General features: G+C 46.0%; 1 protein-coding gene across 5 annotated transcripts in view; it reads left to right on the top strand.

Annotated features, from left to right (window-relative positions):
* Ccdc13 (coiled-coil domain containing 13) overlaps positions 1-17283 on the top strand; it is a 53127-nt gene that overhangs the window by 10788 nt on the left and 25056 nt on the right. For 3 of the 5 annotated variants that reach the window (XM_074060087.1, XM_074060088.1, XM_074060085.1), the window contains exons 2-7: positions 299-525; positions 2497-2645; positions 6048-6190; positions 7758-7847; positions 12345-12464; positions 13643-13747. In XM_074060087.1, the coding sequence (XP_073916188.1) occupies positions 305-525; positions 2497-2645; positions 6048-6190; positions 7758-7847; positions 12345-12464; positions 13643-13747 (828 nt within the window). In that variant the 5' untranslated portion in view covers positions 299-304. Of the gene's footprint in view, positions 1-298; positions 526-2496; positions 2646-2700; positions 2882-6047; positions 6191-7757; positions 7848-12344; positions 12465-13642; positions 13748-17283 lie in introns of those variants that run through there. The other 2 variants (XM_074060086.1, XM_074060089.1) reach the window with 2 other exon arrangements.

Raw genomic sequence — 17283 nt, 5'->3', positions numbered from 1 at the left:
GGGAGCTACTAGGCAATTCTAATGCTTAGCAGAGTTGAGAGCCACTGCTTTAAGGGACAGGCAACTGTCTGAGTGGTGGGGAGTATTCTGATGCCATTTGCAGTCTGGTGGCATGTTCAGTGCCGGGGAAGAGGCACAGCTCAGCTTTGACTTTCAGGGGATTTGAGGCGGCTCCCACTTGCATGAACACACGTTCAAAGCTCAGCAGGAGACTCTGGGGCTGGGGCTATAGAGAGGGTTGACTATGTGCTGAGTGTTGAGTTCAGCGTTTGCTTCAGAATCCATTTCTGACTCCTAGGGCAAGATGTCAGTGGACGAAGGCTCACAGGAAACTTTGCGGCTCCAGTTCAAGGCGATGCAGGAGCTGCAGCACAGAAGGTTTCAGAAGCAGATGGAGAAAAAGAAGGAAAAGGAACTGAGCCTCAAAAGCAACGCTGATGACCAAAAGGAGTCCTTGGAGATCTCTGATGGCCTCAGCCTTCTCCACACAGAGGAGCAAAACTTGAAGAACATCTTAGAGCAGAGGTAAAGGCAAGTTTGACCTCTCTAGGAGCATCCAGAGAGGTGGAGGGTGGAGGAGAAGAAATTGCAGGTATAGTTAGACAATCAGCTTATCTAAGTGTAGGTTTATAAGTTAAAAGTGGGTTTTGTTGTTGTTTTTGCCATGCTGGGGTAGAACCCAGACCATGGTAGAAAAGCACTGCACCACTAAGCTACATCCCCAGCCTCCAAAGTAGTTTTGACACAAAAGTTATTATTGAAGGCTCTTGCTTCTGATAGAGTTGTGCTCTATTCTATTTCTATTTCATATAATTTGATATGAAATGTATTTAAAAACCATTTTAATTCAAATTGAAAGTTTTTAAACTTGTCAAGGTATGGTTTATTGGCTTGAATTTTCTTTTGTATTCTCTCATGAAAACTGTGTTTGTGTCTCTAAGGCTAAGGAGCTCATTGGCTAACTGATGGCTCATTAGGTGGTCATTGCTCCAAATCCCTTCTGCGACCATCCTCCTCTGCCAGTTTTCCCCTCCTAACATGTGACAGCACATAAACTACCCTGTCAGAAAGAAACTCTGGTGAAAGCCTTGCTTTTTACAGTTGGAGAAAAGTTGACAGGTGTCCAGCGTCTTCTCAGTGTGCCCCAAATTCAACAGAGACACACAGACATGCACGGACTTGCACTGCTGGATATTAGAAGCAGGAGCCTGTCCTGTTACAAACCCTCTGCTAGTCACTTCCCACCAAGCACAGCAGTTTCTGAGCTGCCTCTTTGCTTCTGCTTTTGCCTGGAATCTATTTTCTCCATCTTCAAATTCAACTTTTTAATGGTTTCTCAGTTTTCTAAATGACCTACTTAAAAATACCAATTGAAAAACAATCATATGGCCTCTACATATTAGGTGTAGGTTAGTCCTAGATCTATTTCCAGTTGATCTATGTCCCCAGATCAGAGGAACTGGAATTGGTTGGTCTTGAGCCCATGGTGGAATAATAGTAACAACTATTAATAATAGCCCTAATAATAACAACTGATAATTACCATTACCTACAAAATATTTACTTAGCAGCTGTCTCTAGGGATTCTGCTCTGTGCCTAACATAGAAGTGATTGCAAATTTATCAGTCATGGGTTTCTCGTGCTTTAGAGTTATGAAAAGAGCCTCCCAACACAATCTATAATACATAAAAACAACCACCTATTGTAATTTTTCTGTTAAGTTTACCTGAAACCTAGTTACCTAGCCTCGACTTAAGGCTTAGAAAAATTCCTGTTTTGTCTCTAGTGTGTGTGCGTGTGTGCATGTGTGTGCTTACCATAGAAGCTATATCAAAACTTGTGAAATGTGCTAAAATGATGGAAGGAAACATAGCCTTAATTACAGCTGCATTTAGAAAGTTTTGATACAGTTCTGCAGTCAATCCATTCTAAATGCTTCATAATGAACATTCTGATTTCTTCTTAACCAATAAATAATTTAGGAGGGTTTTTATTATGTTCCAAATATATGATGGGGTTTGAGTTTTGTGTTTTTATTTTCTTTTACTTTTTGCTATTTTTAGTGTTGATTTCTAATTTCAATCTATTGTCATTAGAGAAAATGGTCTGTGTGATGTGTTTATTTGGAATTTGCTAAGACTGCCCTTGTAGCCTGAAGTCCATTTATATGCATGCTCTGTGGATGCTTGAAAGGAGGATAAATTCTCTGAGTCTGAGTTTTATATGGTTCTCTTGAAGTCAGCTAATAAGCAGGGTCATCAAAACCTTCTTTCTCCTTTCATTCACGTGGTGCATATGCTCTTAATCACTCATTTCTGAGAGCAGAGTGTGGAAATCTGCTAATCTCTTCCCTTAATTTTTCTTTCCTATTTTGTACAAATGAGTTATTATCGCCACCTAGTGTCCAACCTAAGCACTATGAGCCTGGGAAGGGGAGGCCCGACCCCACCCACTGGTCCCTGTGGAGAAGCAGCAATTCTACCTTCACCTTTCAGGGTGCTTGAAGACGAGATCCAACAGCTTCGAGATGAGCTCAGAGAAACAGTTGATGAGAATGGGCGGCTGCATAAGCTGCTGAAGGAAAGAGACTTTGAAATCAAACACCTCAAAAAGAAAATCGAAGAGGATAGATTTGCCTTCACAGGTAGCTCAGCCATTGTTGTGACAGTCCTGCCTGGAGTCCAGGTGGGTTGGCCCAGTTGTCATGTTGGTTCCAGAGGGCTGTCTGTGCCTGAGAAACAGAGCAAGGGTCTGCTGCGGTCACTGCTGCAAGTGACGGGAGAGGAAGAGAGCAGTTCTGGGAGGCCAGCATGCCAAGAAATGGGAGCCCAAGGAACAGTGGGACAGCAAGGGCAGCAGACAAGCATCCAGGCGGTGATGGTAACCCCACTGGGACTTATGGAAGGGTTCTGTCATCCTCACAACATGTCCCATGGCTGACAGGGTTCACTTCTCCTTGGTGTTCTAGCTGACATTGTATTAGGGACATTGAAAAAAGTGCCCAGTAGAGGCAGGCACTAATTCCACTGCACCTACTGTTGTTCTCCAGAGGGACATCAACTGTTCTGAGAGGAGTTCTGGGACCCAACCACCCCCAGCAGACTCTAGGCTAGACCTAGGCCCTGTAGGTCTGAGCTAGATTTTGGCTCTTTTGGTGGGGACCTTGGCCCCATGGGTCTGGTGAGGACCTTATTTTTGTAGGTCTGGTGCTGACCTTGGCCGTGTGAATGTGAGTGGACATTGGCTCTATGGTTATAAATTTTACCTTAGCAATAGGGCTGACCTAGCATCTACCAGTGTCCCTCCCTGCCTTTAAGAATAAATGCCTGGCTAAAGGTTCAATCAGTCAGTGCTGACTTAAAAAGCCAATTTTGGTATCCTAAAGACCTTTGGTACCTTATTGCATCTCCATTCTTTGAACCTTTCTGTCTAAAACAAAAAACACACTGAACACACGGCTTTGTGTTAGGACTAAACACTCAATCTGCTTCACCATCCAGCTGCGTAAGGTGCAGCTTGTACTTTCACAAGACTGCAAAGAAGCCCATGGGCTCCAGGGGGAGCAGGAGGTCCATCCCTGCCCCAACAGCCAGGAGAGGCAGGACCTGGGCTACTCCCTCCTCCCCGGCCTGTCCCATTGTTCTCCTTCAGGGCCTCATGATTGGCAGGCCTAATTCATGCTAGAGACCTCTTAAATCCAGTCCTCACTCTGAAGTCACCATTGCTGATTTCCAGTGTCATGTTTTAGAATCAGGCTACAAGTAACAAGGTACTGACTACTGAAGGACTGTTTTCTTTTGGCTGGATTTTTAGATTGCTTTAGTGATTACAAAATACAAGCTTAATTTTTTTACTGTCTACTTAGAATTAATATTTTACCACTTCAAGTGGAATGTAAAAACTTGACTACCATCTAGGTTGCTTTATATTGGTACTTACATACACAGCTTCTGTATTATTATACCTACACATATAGTGAAAATCCCACCAATGGTACAGTTTTTGCTTATAGTTGTTTTGCTATGCTAAAGGACTTAAGGAGATAAAGTAGTCTATTATATTGACCCAAACACTGGCATTTCTGTGCTTGCCACTTTGCTGCCCCCATTATTACCAGAATTGCAGCTTTAGCAGGGAGGCTGGCCTGGAGACAAGACTGGGAAACAGAAGGGAAAAAAAAACATTTTTCCCATTCTCTATGGGCTCTCTTTGGGGGAGGGCTTTCTTGGACCTCTTTCTGATGGCTAGTTCTGGATTTGTGCTGCTTTTGAATCCTGGAGGAATCATACCTTAGAAACCTTAGCCCTAGATCATTTATACTCCTGAGTCTGGCTTCCTCTCCCAGCATGCCTACTGCCATTTGCATCTAGAACCCTGTTGGGGGTTTTAGTTGTAGTCAGTGAGCAAGGCAGAGCAGTGTGTTTGCTCCATCTTAGCCAGAACCTCTGCTGGAATGGCGTTTCTTTAACTGCTAGAATCAGTGATTTCCCCAGGGATCCTTTAATAGCCACTCCCTCACCCATCTCCTGTAGGTGGAGCCAAGTGTGCCCTCTTGTTGCTAAAAGGTGTCTGTCTCCCTCTAGATACTTCACGGCTTCTGGTCTGAACCATTTCTTTGGTGTATCCTTGTCCTCTTCAGCAGACATGAGGTTCCCAGGACAACTGTTCCTACTTGCTTCACTCACGGCCTCCCCAAGCCAACAACAAAGAAACTAGGCTGAGGTGATTTTTTAGGCCAGCAGCAGCAAGGCTGGACTGAGATAATTTGAAAACCATCCATGCCTTCATTTGCTTTTCACCATTGACACCCTTCATCTTGCTCTGAGGCATGTCACAGTCTTGTTAAAATGTATGACTAAGAAGGTGTCTCTGCCAATCACTCACTGCTGGAGTGTCAAAAGCACTCAGAGAGCTTGCAGACCATCTGATGAAATCTGCCATTGCACAGGCACATGTGGCATCCTCCCCCATTCACATCCCTCTAAGCCACTTCCCTAACTTCCTTCCCTTGCCTTCTGGCTATGCCGGCCTCCTTTCTGTTCCCCAGATTCTCCAAGCACATTCCCATCTCTGGATCTATGCACTTCTGTTTCCTCTGCTTGGAACACCCTCGCTTCATTCATTCAGTCTCTGTTCACATCCTCCTTACTCACAGAGGCCTTTCCTGACCACTGAATGTAAAATAACATCACTCCATCACTCCCATCCCCTTTCCCAGCTTCACTTTATTTCACAACACTTATTCCTCTCTAATATTATAATGCATATTTATCTATTTGACTTTTTAATGATTTGCCTCCCCTACTAGAATGTAAACTCTATGAGTCTTTTTTATTCACTACCAAATCTCTAATCCAGGGAGGGTTCAACACTTGGTAGAAACTCAATAAATATTTGCTAGTGAATGTGTGCATTTATATTGGTCAGTTGTCACAGCAGAATTCTGTATAAGAAACCACATAAATCTCAGCAGCACCTGAGAATAAGCATTTGTTAAGCTCACACATTGGGGGTTTAGCTACAGCTTGGCTAGGGTGGCTCAGCTTTGTTCCATGTCTCCCTCTCCTTCCTGTGACAAGCTAGTTGGCCTCGACCTGTTGTTCTTGTGGAGATGGCATAGGCAAGGAGAGCAAGCCTAACTGCACAAGTGCTCTCCCAGCCTCTACTGCACTTGCCTGCTGACATCACATTGGCCAAAAGTCAGGCAGGCATAGAAGGGTCAAAGGACTACCCTACTCATTAGAGGGCATAGGGTATTTAACCCTGCTGATGGGGATGGTGTGATGAATTGGAGCAATCAGTCTGTCTCCCACAGAACTAAAACTCTGATTTCTGATTTATAGTTTTCCTAGAGTATACCAAGTCTCCCAGTGGCTCCATTTCTCCTCACGGGAACTGTGTCCCAGGGCTCCTTGGTTGTGGCAACTCCCTCGAGCCTCTCCCCTTCGTGAACACTCATTCCATAAACTTCAGCATTAAAAACCTTGGGCATGAGTTTGATTTTCAGGCTGTATTTTAATTGACTTCATTGTTTCTTTCATTTTAGGGACTGCTGGAATGACCGGAGATGTAGTTGCCACCAAAATTGTCGAGCTGTCCAAAAAGAACCGGCTGCTAGTGGCAGAGTCAGAGGGTGCGAAAACCAGAGTGAAGCAGCTGACCATTCGTATCCAGGAGCTGGAGCAGGAAGTGAGGGCCCTGGTTGTTCTTCCACGAGGGGACTCCTAGAACCAGGCCATTCCTCAGAGCGGGGACCATACTGAGAAGCCTTGGGTCCTTCTGAAGGGCTTGTGGATCGGTGTTTGCAAAGAGTTCCTTAGTCTTTGTCAGATCCACATCCAGAGAGGAGGGAGTGTCAGGCAGCAAGGAGATGCAGGTCATTGAAAGGCAGCTTGGCACAGTGGTTGAGGGCACTGACCTAGAGCCTGACATTTTTAACTGTGAGCAAGCTATAAACTCTCAGTGTCTCAGTTTCCTCCATCTATCACATGGCAGCAATAATAGAACCCACTCTAAGGTTTTATGGAGGTTAAATAGCATAGCATTTTAAAATGCTTAGTACGGTGCCTGACACATAACAAGCACTAGAAAAATATCTATAGTATAAATTCACAGAAATCCTTATTCATTCAAAGTTAGAGCCAGAAATATTCCCCCAGTCCATCTTCCTCCTTTTACTGTCCCTTGTCCTCCCACAGCTAATCACAAACTCTTCCAGTTGAGCAAGGGCACAAGCTAAGCTGCTCATGGTCCTTTAGGAGTTAGAGGGCTCACAGACGAGAGGGAACCTTCACAGCTTCTCCTGTAGCTGGGGGAGTTGAGGCCACAGGAGATGTAGTATGTGGTCTTGCTGGACTGTAGCCCAGATCTGCGGCCCTCTAAGTCCATGTCAGTCACTACACTTGGTATTGAATAAGAGTGTCTTTATTCCATGATGTATTTTTTTGGAACCATCTCATGTTCTATGCCATGCCTTGGGGGAGGCTTGAGAGAGCTACTTAGGCTTGGATAGTTCCTGGCCTCCTGGGAAACAAAACAACATTGATGTGTAATATAATAGTCAACCATGACAGAGGAAAAGGAGAAGATGTCAGCAAAAAGGAGCAGTGACCTGGGGCAAGGGGGTAGCAAGAACCAGAAGAGGAGCTGCTTAAGGTGACCAGGGAGGGGGCAAGCATAGTGGGTTCATGGAGATGAAAAGGGATCAGAGATGTGGGGGAGTAGCCCCATGCAGAGGGTCCAGTGGGTACAAAGGCCCAGAGATCAATATGGTCAAGAGCTGAACAAATAAGTGGGAGGACAGGTTATGACCTACCTTGTCAAATGGGGTGTGGTCATTGTGTAAAGAACGATCAAGAAATCATTTAAGGGTCAGTTGCCTGGTTGTCTACAGGAGTCTTAGCCAGAAAGTGTGTCCACTGTGGCAGGCACTTCCGTGTCTCCCCTATAACTCAAAAATCCATGTTGCTAGAACTCCAGGAGACAAATTATGGCTGCAGCATGTGTGTTTATTAAGCTGTTAGTGAATTCTTGGACTGCTCTTACAGTGGGGTTGGGGAGCAGAGAAGACAATTAAACCTCTCCCGTTGCAGAGCAGTTTGTAAAGGAGAATGCTTCCATTAGTCATCCTAAAGTGAACTAAAAGGACAAACCACCAAGACAGGTAACCACACACCCAGTGGCACCAGAGTACTTCAGCTGGGGTGTGTGCTTGCTAAGCACAATTAAATATTAAGAACCAGGTTTGCTTTTTCAGCTGCAGACAACCTTGGCCAGGCTGCCAGCCAAGGGGGCTACCGATGCAGGAGCCAAGTCACCGAGGGCCCAGATGGGAGACAGAGCCTTGGTATGAATTCTCTTCTGTGCTGGGAAGTCTGTGAGGTGGCCATTGACCTGGGCCTCCTGTCCTCCATGGGTGATCAGGTGCCTCATGGGGTCCCCACCCCATTGCTGAGCCAGGTATTCTCATCTCTAATCGCAGCCTCCTCAGAGCACCTGTCAGGCAACAGTACCCTGTCTGTTCACTCTCCAGAGAGGAAGATGGTAGGGGCCTTGAGCCTCTGGAGCCCTGGAACCTCAGGACCATGGGGAAGGAAGGCCTAGTCTACCTGGCCTTCGGCTCTCAGCCCAGTCATCTGCTTTACAGCCTCCTCCCTAGGGAGATATGGGCTTACCACTGCCCGTTGAGCCCTGTCCTCTATGAGGCAGTTCATGCTGTGCTGTTTTCCTTTTGTGGAGCTCCACACCTAGTTGTTCCCCAGATCCCATGCCAGTGAGCAGGCCATGAAACCCAAGAGATGGAATTGCATCTCCATGAAAGAAAGGCAGTCTGACCCGTGAGTTGTCATGGGCATGGACCCTAGGCCAGACTATGAATAGCGTCAGAGTCTCAAGAACATCCCAAGATATGGCTGGGCATGGTAGCACACATCTGTAATCCCAGCTTCATTGTGCAGGAGCCATGGGCAGAAGATCACAGTCCCAGGCCAATCCTGGGCAAAAACGCAATACCCTAATCTGAAAAATAACTAAAAAAGCAAAAAGGGTTGGGGGTGTGGCTGAAGGTGGAGCACAAGACCCAGTTAAAACTGCAGCACTTCAAAGAAAAGAACATCCCAGGAGACCTTGCCAGGGTTTTCTTGGGAAGCCAGGCTACTTGGTGATGGAGGGAGCCAAGTCCTTCCATCAGTTCTTTTTCCTGTCCCATTTCACCTATGGCCTGTACCTCAGGCTGCCTCATGCCTGTCTTGAGGAAAATACAGTCCTGGGTGTGCAGTGATGGATCCCTGGGGCTACAGGGGTGAACTCATCTCTTCAGTCTGTTGTAAACCCATCTTGTTGCTGGGAAGACAACTCTGTCCTTGGTAGGAGCTAGACCAAGTATCCTTTAGGGCCTTTCCTGCACCAAGGGACACTGAAAGCTGCTCCTGTTTTATCTGGAGCATAGAGCACCTCTGTGCCCGACTAGTGCTGTCCCAGATGAGAAGCCCTTGTTGAGTCACTTGTTGGGCCTGAGGGGATTTTCTGAGTCCTGTGACACAGGCACTTAAAAATATGGCCTCTGTCCACAGAGGAGCCCAAGGGGATAGGAGTAGCTGTATGAGGGAAGGATGTAGCAGACCCTTGAAGACAGACCCAGGGCTAAGGCAGCTAGCAGGAGTAGAAAAGGTGTCCCTAAGCTGGGTCTTCCTGGAGAAGGAAGTCAAGAAGGGTCTTTCTGGAGGAGCATACAAGCCAGGTCACAGAGACCAAGCACACTGAAGTTTGCTTACCCGGGTGACAGCTGGATAGCATTTGACTGCAACCAAGAGTCCATAAGGAGAAAATGAACTTGAGCCCAAAAAGAGCCAGGGTGGAGTGATTCATGGAGGGGACCTTGAATGGCAGCAGGAGCATTGAGCCGTTTTGACTGGGTTCTGTGGTGGGGAGCCTGGGAGATTTCTGCTAGGAGAGTGTGGTGCCGGGCTGCAGGTCTTAATTCATCCACACTGTGTCTTTTCCCTGACATCTTCTGACCGGAGCAAGAACAGAAGCATGTTCCCTTTATTAGACTGCTCAGGACAGCCAGGCTGAGCCACGCTGCAGAGGCATGCAGTGCCACACAAAGATCCACATGGAGCTTCGGCAGGTTGGGGTGTGAGTGGCACCAGCATTTCATGCTCCCCATGTACTACAGTTCATTTACTCCCTCAAAGAAAATAGCCAAGATGGGACAGAGTGTGCTTGTGCCCAGGAGCCCCACAAAGCCTGTGGAATTTCGCTCTGAGCAGAAAGAACTCCAAAGTGGCTAGGTGGGAGAGTGGGTCCAACTGCCTAGGCTGGAGGGACAGGGACCTGGCCCAGCTCTCATCAGAATGTCATCTGGTCTCAGTCTCCTTTTCCAGCTGCTCACTTAAGCCAGGCAAGACCCCTCTGTCAGCACCTACCCTAGACAGCACCCTTTATGTGAGCTATCCCATCAGTCATCCATTATTCTCTACTCCTGCTTTATAGATGAGGAAACAAGGCTGGGAGAGGGCACTGTGGCCTGGACTCTAGATCCAGATCCAATCTGTGTGCTCAGTCTACAGAGATGCTGCCCACAGAGATGCTGCAGGGTTACAGCAGCCTTAGGCAAACTCCTGTGTTCCTACAGTGTGGCACAGAGCTCTCAGAGCCACTGCAGATCATGGCAGGAAGATCTGACAGGCAGGAGAGATGTTCCTTTTCAACTCAGAGCTGATTCAAAGGTACACGTTTAACAGGAGAAAAGACAGATACCCAACAGCAATGAGAGAGAACAGCAAGCAGCCAGAAGGAAAAAATGTATTGAAAAAAAAAAAAAGACTGGGTGCTAGTGGCTCATACCTGTAATCCTAGTTACTTGGGAGGCTGAGATCGGGAGGATCACAGTTGGAGGCCAGCCCAGGCAAATATTTCAAGAGATCCCATCTCCAAAATACCCAGAGCAAAATGGACTGGAGGTGTGGCTTAAGCGGTAGAGTACCTCTTTTGCAAGTATGAATCCCTGAGTTTGAACCCCAGTCTCACTCACACACAAAAGGATATATTTGTGTTTTATGTAAGTCTTCAGCTTACAAGTTTTGTTCACATCAGTTATTCAGTTTGATCTGACAGTGGTGCTATGAGGAAGCATGACAGAGAAGTAGTTTTACACCCATTCCACAGATGAGGAAACTAAATGTGGTCAGGGTTTCGAGACTCTGTGTCCAGGTCTAGTTTTTTTTGATCGCTGGTTTTCAGCTGGGCTGTCCAGAGCCTGTAGGGTCCATGGAACTTGCCAGACCCAGTCTGTTTGGATCTATCTTTCACAGCAGATTTTGTTTGTGCCTGCTAAAGAAAGATTAGAAGGCCACCGTAGCACCTACCCAACTTCTCAGAGGTCCCGCTCCCTGGTCTGTGGGGTAGGAGCAGAGAGTGTCAGCGTTGCCTGGTAGATACTCAGCCAATGTTACTGCTGCCATGATGCTCAGCAGCAGCCACCACCATCTAAATTGGGAGAGTTAGCCAGGGCAGGAGAAGGACCAGGGTTCTAATCCTACCTATGCCAGCCTCAACCAGTTGTGTGCATGAAGGCAAGTTACTTCCCCTCTCTGGATCTTATTGTCATCACTTATGCAGGGAGTTTGGATGGGCTGCCCTTGGATGTCTCAGAAATGTCTTTTGAGATGGAGAGGTGGTCAGCACATTTAAGAAAAATGTATCCAAACATTATGGGTTTTTTTTTTTTATTGTTTTATGAGTCTGGGATTTGAACTCATCTTCATTCTTGGAAAGCAGGCACTCTACCACTTGAACCACACTTCCAGTCCAAACATCTTTTTAAAGAAAAAAATTTAAAAATCATCACTGAGAGTCCTAGCAGGGAGTTTTCGTGGTGGTTGTAGTTCTTCAGGCCACAGAGATAGACCATTTGGGGATTAAACCCCGTCCTTATCTCTGTTCAGTGAGTATCCTGCCAGAAAGGGAGCCTGAAGCCCCTCAGCTGTCACAGACAAGACATGTGCCAATGACTCTGATTCCAGGAGAAATTGTACTCTCCTGCCAAGCTGGAGTGGCCTTCTGTGGATGGACTGGTTTCCTCCTTATTTGGAATAAGATGGACTGGCTGTGATGCTGATCTCTTAGCACAGAAGAGAGAGTCCATGCCCAAGAAGTATCTGGGAGCTGTGGTTCCTGCAGCCTCCAGATGCCCCACCTCTGTGGCCATGGTACATAGCTGTGTGCATATGTATAGCAAAGGGCTCCACCACAAAGTTGGGCTGTCAGGTACAATCCATGCTCCACCTTACCAATCAGGCAGCCCAAGTGTTACCCAGGCTTTCTTGTTACTGTGACCAAAATACCTGAGAGAACAACTTAAGGATGAATGATGGGTTTTTAGCTCATCATGCCAGTCTGTAGCCCTTGGCTCTGCTGATTCTGGGCTCATCGTTAGGCAGAACATTTTGGCAACAGGAGCATCTCATGGCTGACGGGAAACACCGAAAGAGGAAGGGACTGGGGCCCAGGTATAACCTCCAAGGCACACAGCCTGTGATCTACTTCCTCCAGGCCCCACCTCCTAAAGTGTCCACCACCTCCTAAAATAGCACCATCAACTGGGACCAAGTGTTCATGTGAGCCTGTGGGGAGAACATTTCATATTCAAACCATAACACCAGCCTCTGTTTCACATCTGAAGAGGCCAACAATAGCACCTGTCTCACAGGTTTGTGAGGACTTGCTGAATTGCTCCATGTCAAGCCCCTGGCACGGTACCTGGCATGTACTAAGACAAAAAAGTACTATGATTATTATTACTGTCTAAGCAACAAGTGACTTCTTTCTTATCCTTCCCAAGCAGCTGGAGACCCCAGAGATGAAGGCCCTGCAGGACAGGCTGGCGGCCACGAACCTGAAGATGAGTGAACTGCGTAACCAGATCCAGTCTGTGAAGCAGGAGCTCCGGATAGCCCAGAAGGTCTCTCAGGGATAGTGCTTAGGACCTCTTGGCTGCAGTGGCTGCAGGAAGAGCACAGCTGGCACAGTGGGTTCTACTCAAGAGCAGGGAGTGCTTGCCCCATGAGCATCCTGCTTGCGCTGGGTCAGGCTCCAAATCCAGCAACTTCCTTCCACTGTTTTTGTTTCTCCTCTGTATAGTTCCATCTGGTGGATGGGATCACTGGCTGCCTAATAGGCTGCATACATGCCCTGTGGTGCTCCCCAGCTCTAGGCTGAAGAGGACAGCTCTGTGTACCTGAGGAGGGTCATTTAAGCCTTCCCTGCGTTCTCCGTGCACAAATAGATCCTGAGTCTCTACTTAATAAGCCGCCTTTGCTCAGAAGCCTGCCAAGACCTGCCTCCTGCCCTCTGCTCTCTGTACTATTAGAAAGTGAATAGGTGGTTTGTGCATGAAAGGTCCCTTTCCAAGGAAAATGCTCAGACTTGGGGCCACAGGCCCAGCAGGCCCAGCTGCTTCACTATTTATTTTTATTCACGTAGTGAATTCTCTGGCATTTGCCTTCCCTGCTGGAACCACTCCGATGAGCCAAGATTTCCAAAACAATGTTCTATTGTGGAAACAAGCACCAGTGCTTGGTATGCTGGATGGGGATCCCCAACAGGGTTCAGAGGGGCTGGGTCACAAGTTGCAGTGTATTGTTCCCGCCCAAAGCCTTGAGGTAGGGCCTGAGCACTGCACTTCAGCAGTGGGCCCTTCTTTAAAGCACAACATCCTCAAGTGACCCTCTGAAGCCCACCTCCTTGTTGCATTCAGGTGACCATTAAATGGCTTTTGCAGAGGGCAAGGTGGTGTACCTCAGTTCTAGGTGGCAAGTGGTGCTGGTTAGCTTTGTGGTCTACTCATGGCGGAATGGTTAAGAGCAAGGAGCTCTATGTGGATGTTGCTGACATCTCCTTGACTGCTCTAAGCATCACCAAGAAATACTGGGGATGCTGGGTTTATTCTTTTGCAGGGAGAGCTGACCTTGGAAGGTGATAAGTGGGCCTGTTGAAGGCTGTGCTCAGAGGCAGAAGGAAGATGGTGTACCTCAAGGCTGATCCCTCTGGGAGCACCACATACCCAGCCCTGCTTCCTAGTGTGCAGCAGCATTAAGGAGAGCCCTGTCTTTGTCATCCTGAACACCCTGCCTATTCCAGGTTTTGGTCAGTGAGGTTGGGGAAGATGTCAACGTCCAGCAACTCCTGTCCTCACCAGGAACTTGGAGGGGAAGAGCTCAGCAAATTCTCATTTTGCAGAGCAAGGTGAGTGGTCATCAGACTTTTCCTGGCCCTAAACAGAGGGCTTGGAACACTCCAGAAATGCCTGCACTGAACCACATGAGTGATTTAAGCACACTGACACCAGAAAGGCCTTTCAGGCCTGCAGAGCACACAGCAGGGCAGTTGTTTCACATTCTCCCTACCCAGCCTGGTTTTAATTTAGTTAATGAACAAGCACTTATATAACGCTTACCACACGCCAGGCACTGGCTCTTAACAAATACCAGTGCTTTTGGTTTGATTTATTTTTCTCCAGTCATATTTTTTCCAAGTTCATGTAAATTTGCGTGACTGTTGTAATCACATCTTTTTTCCAGTTTTGTCCACATGCTTGTAGTTTTTTGAAACTTTTCATTGCCCAATAAAACTGCCTTGTCTCCCTCTGTTTTGTAAATATTTTGGCGCATACCAAAAGAGGCTAAGAGCAGAGGCTCCAAGGGCTAGACTGCTTGAATTTAAACCTCACTTCTCCTCTCTCCTCCCTTCTTTGCTTTGTGACCCCAAGCAAATTACTGCCTTTCTGTGCCTCAGTTTCCTCATCTTTGTAATGGGGATAATAACAGTATGAGCTGCTGAGAAAACTGAATGACTCGTGTGTATGAAGTGTCAGCACAGCACCTGGAATGAGCAAGTCCTACACCAAGGTGACTTGTGATTATTCCTCCTTGGCCTTCAGACTGAGAAGCCCATGAGGAGCATGATGTCCACTATTTGCCAAACATGTCACCTTCCTCCCCAGGGACTTCAGGGTCTTGATTCTTGGTGACTTTTATTCTTAGGGTCTTCTGTGGGATCCTTGAAGCCAACACAATGAGAGGGGTGACTCCAAAAAACTAATTGATCAGTGTGCAACCTTGAGATTCAAGAGATCTGAGTTTGAGTCTGACTTCTGTCACTGTCCTACTTGCTCTGAGACCTTGGACAAATTTCTTCTTCTCTGTGCCTTAGTCTTCTCACCTGTAAAGTGGAAATAATGATGCCATCTTAGAGGGTTGTTGTGGGGTTAAATAAAATAACATTTGTAAAGCACCCATCACAGTGCCTGGCCATAATAAGCACTCAGCAAATTTGTTGTCACTGTGATCGGGTTGTATATAAAGTAGAATTACCATGTGGTGCCACACAGGGCACTTTCACAGCAATGCCCCTGCCCCTTACCAGGGATCCTAGAGAATTTTGCCTCCCTTTCCTGGCCCTAGTTCACTAATTCATTCCACCATTTGGTTGTGTTGACATGGAAACCAGGACCATTGGGCTTATCACCCCTGGTGTGATACAGGCATTGTTGTGCAGGATGACATCTACTGTGGCTTGCTGGGAGCACATGAGTGCTAGGCTCCGTGTTGAGGGCTCAACCTGGATCATTTTGGGACTTCCTAAAATCATTCATAACAAGCAAAAATAAATATTGTTAAAGTGGCCCTATTACTAAAAACTGATCTATGGATTCAATGTAATTCCCATTAAAATTCCAGTGACATTCTTCATAGAACTAGAAAAGGCAGTCTTTACATTCATAGGGAAGCTCAAAAGATCCCAAATAGCCAAAGCAATCCTGAAAAAAGAACACAATACCTGACTTCAGATTATACTACAGAGCCGCAGAAACAGAAACAGCCTGTTTTGCACTGCTGCAAAAACAGATATGCAGACCAATGGAACAGAAAAGAGGACCCAGAAATAAGCCCACACAAATACAGTCATCTGAGTTTTGACAAAGGAGCCAAAAACATATGTTGGAGAAAGACATCCTCTTCAGCAAGTGGTGGTGAGAAAACTGTATATCCATACACAGAAGACTGAAACTAGATTCTGATCTCCTACCCTGTGCAAAAATCAATTCAAAGTGGATCATAGACCTTCATGTAAGACCTGAAACTTTGAAATTACTAGTGGAAAACATAGAGAAAACACTTCAATATATAGGCATAGGCACCACCTTCCTGAGTAGAACTCCAGTAGCTCAGGAAATAAGAAGAATTGACAAATAGAATACATCAATTTAAGAAGCTTCTGCACAGAAAAGGAAACAACAGAGGGAAGAGTCAGCCTACAAAGGGGAGAAAATCTTTGCCAGCTGACAAAGGATTAATATCCAGAATACAAAAAGAACTCAAAAAACTAAAAGAACAAGTAATCCAGTAAAAATGGGAAAATTATCTGAACAGATGCTTCTCAAAAGAAGATGCACACATAAATATATGAAAAATATGCAACACCTTTAACAAATCAAAACTATATTGAAGCTGGATGCCAGTGGCTCAGACCTGTAATCCTAGCAGAGACCAGGAGGATCGTGGTTCAAAGCCAGCCTGAGCGAACAGTTTCATGAAACCCTACCTATTTTGAGAAAAAAATCCATCACAAAAAACAGGCTGGTGAAGTTGCTCAAGGTGAAGGCCCTGAGTTCAAGCCTCAGTATTGAAAAAAAATAGGCAAACTACATTGAGCTGGGCATGGTGGCTCATACCTATAATCTCTACTTATGAGGTAGAGATAGGAGAATTGTGGTTCAAGGCCAGCCAAGGAAAAGTTAGCAACACCCCATTGCAACCAACAAGTTGGGCGTGGTGGTGCATGCCTATCATCCCAGCTATGCAGGAGGAATTAATAAGAATATTGTAGTTTGAGGCCAATCCAGGCAAAAATATGAGACCCTATTCAAAAAATTACTAAAGCAAAAAGAGGTAGGAACATGGCTCAAGTGGTAGAGTGCCTGTCTAGCAAGTGTGAAATCCTAGGCTCAAACTCCAGTAGCAACAAAAGAAATTACATTGAACCTCAGCATTCTTGAGGTGGAAGCAGGAGGCTTGGGAGTTGCAGGCCATCCTGAGCTGTACAGTGAGGCTCTGTCTTAAAAACAGAACAAAACAAAACAAAAAAAAAACTGCACTGAGATTCCATCTCACCTCAGTGAAAATGGCTGTTATCAAAAAAGAAAAAAAATTGCTGATGAGAATGTGGAGAACATAAAACCCTTACACACTGTTGATGGGAATGTAAATTAGTGCAGCCACTGTGGAAATCAGTATGGAGGTTCCTGAAAAAAAACTACCTTATTGCCTGCTATACAACTTCTGGGCATATGCCTGAAGGAAATGAAGTCACTACACAAAGTTGTGTAGTCCATGTTTATTGTAGCACTATACACAATACTCTATACACATACTCTATACACAATCACCAAGAATCAACCTAGGTGCCCATCAACAGGTAAATGGGTTTTTTAAATATATGGTATATACTCACAAGGGAGTATTATTCAGCCATGAAGAAGAAGGAGATCCTGTCATTTGCAGGAAAATGGATGGACCTGGGGAGCATGCTGTTGAGTGAAAGCCAGACTCAAGGAGATGGTATTGCATGTTTTCTCTCATATGTGGAAATCAGAATTTTTTTAAAAAGATGACAGAAGAGGGACTGTATGGAAGGGAAGAGGACCAGGGAAGGGGGCAGAGGGGAAGGTAAGAGAGAATGGTAGGGAGAGTGGACATGATTAAAGCACAATGTATTAATGT

This window comes from Castor canadensis, chromosome 17 (genome assembly GCF_047511655.1).
Source record: "Castor canadensis chromosome 17, mCasCan1.hap1v2, whole genome shotgun sequence".
In the NCBI taxonomy this organism is placed as follows: domain Eukaryota; kingdom Metazoa; phylum Chordata; class Mammalia; order Rodentia; family Castoridae; genus Castor; species Castor canadensis.
This window is presented reverse-complemented; position numbering and strand designations above follow the sequence as displayed.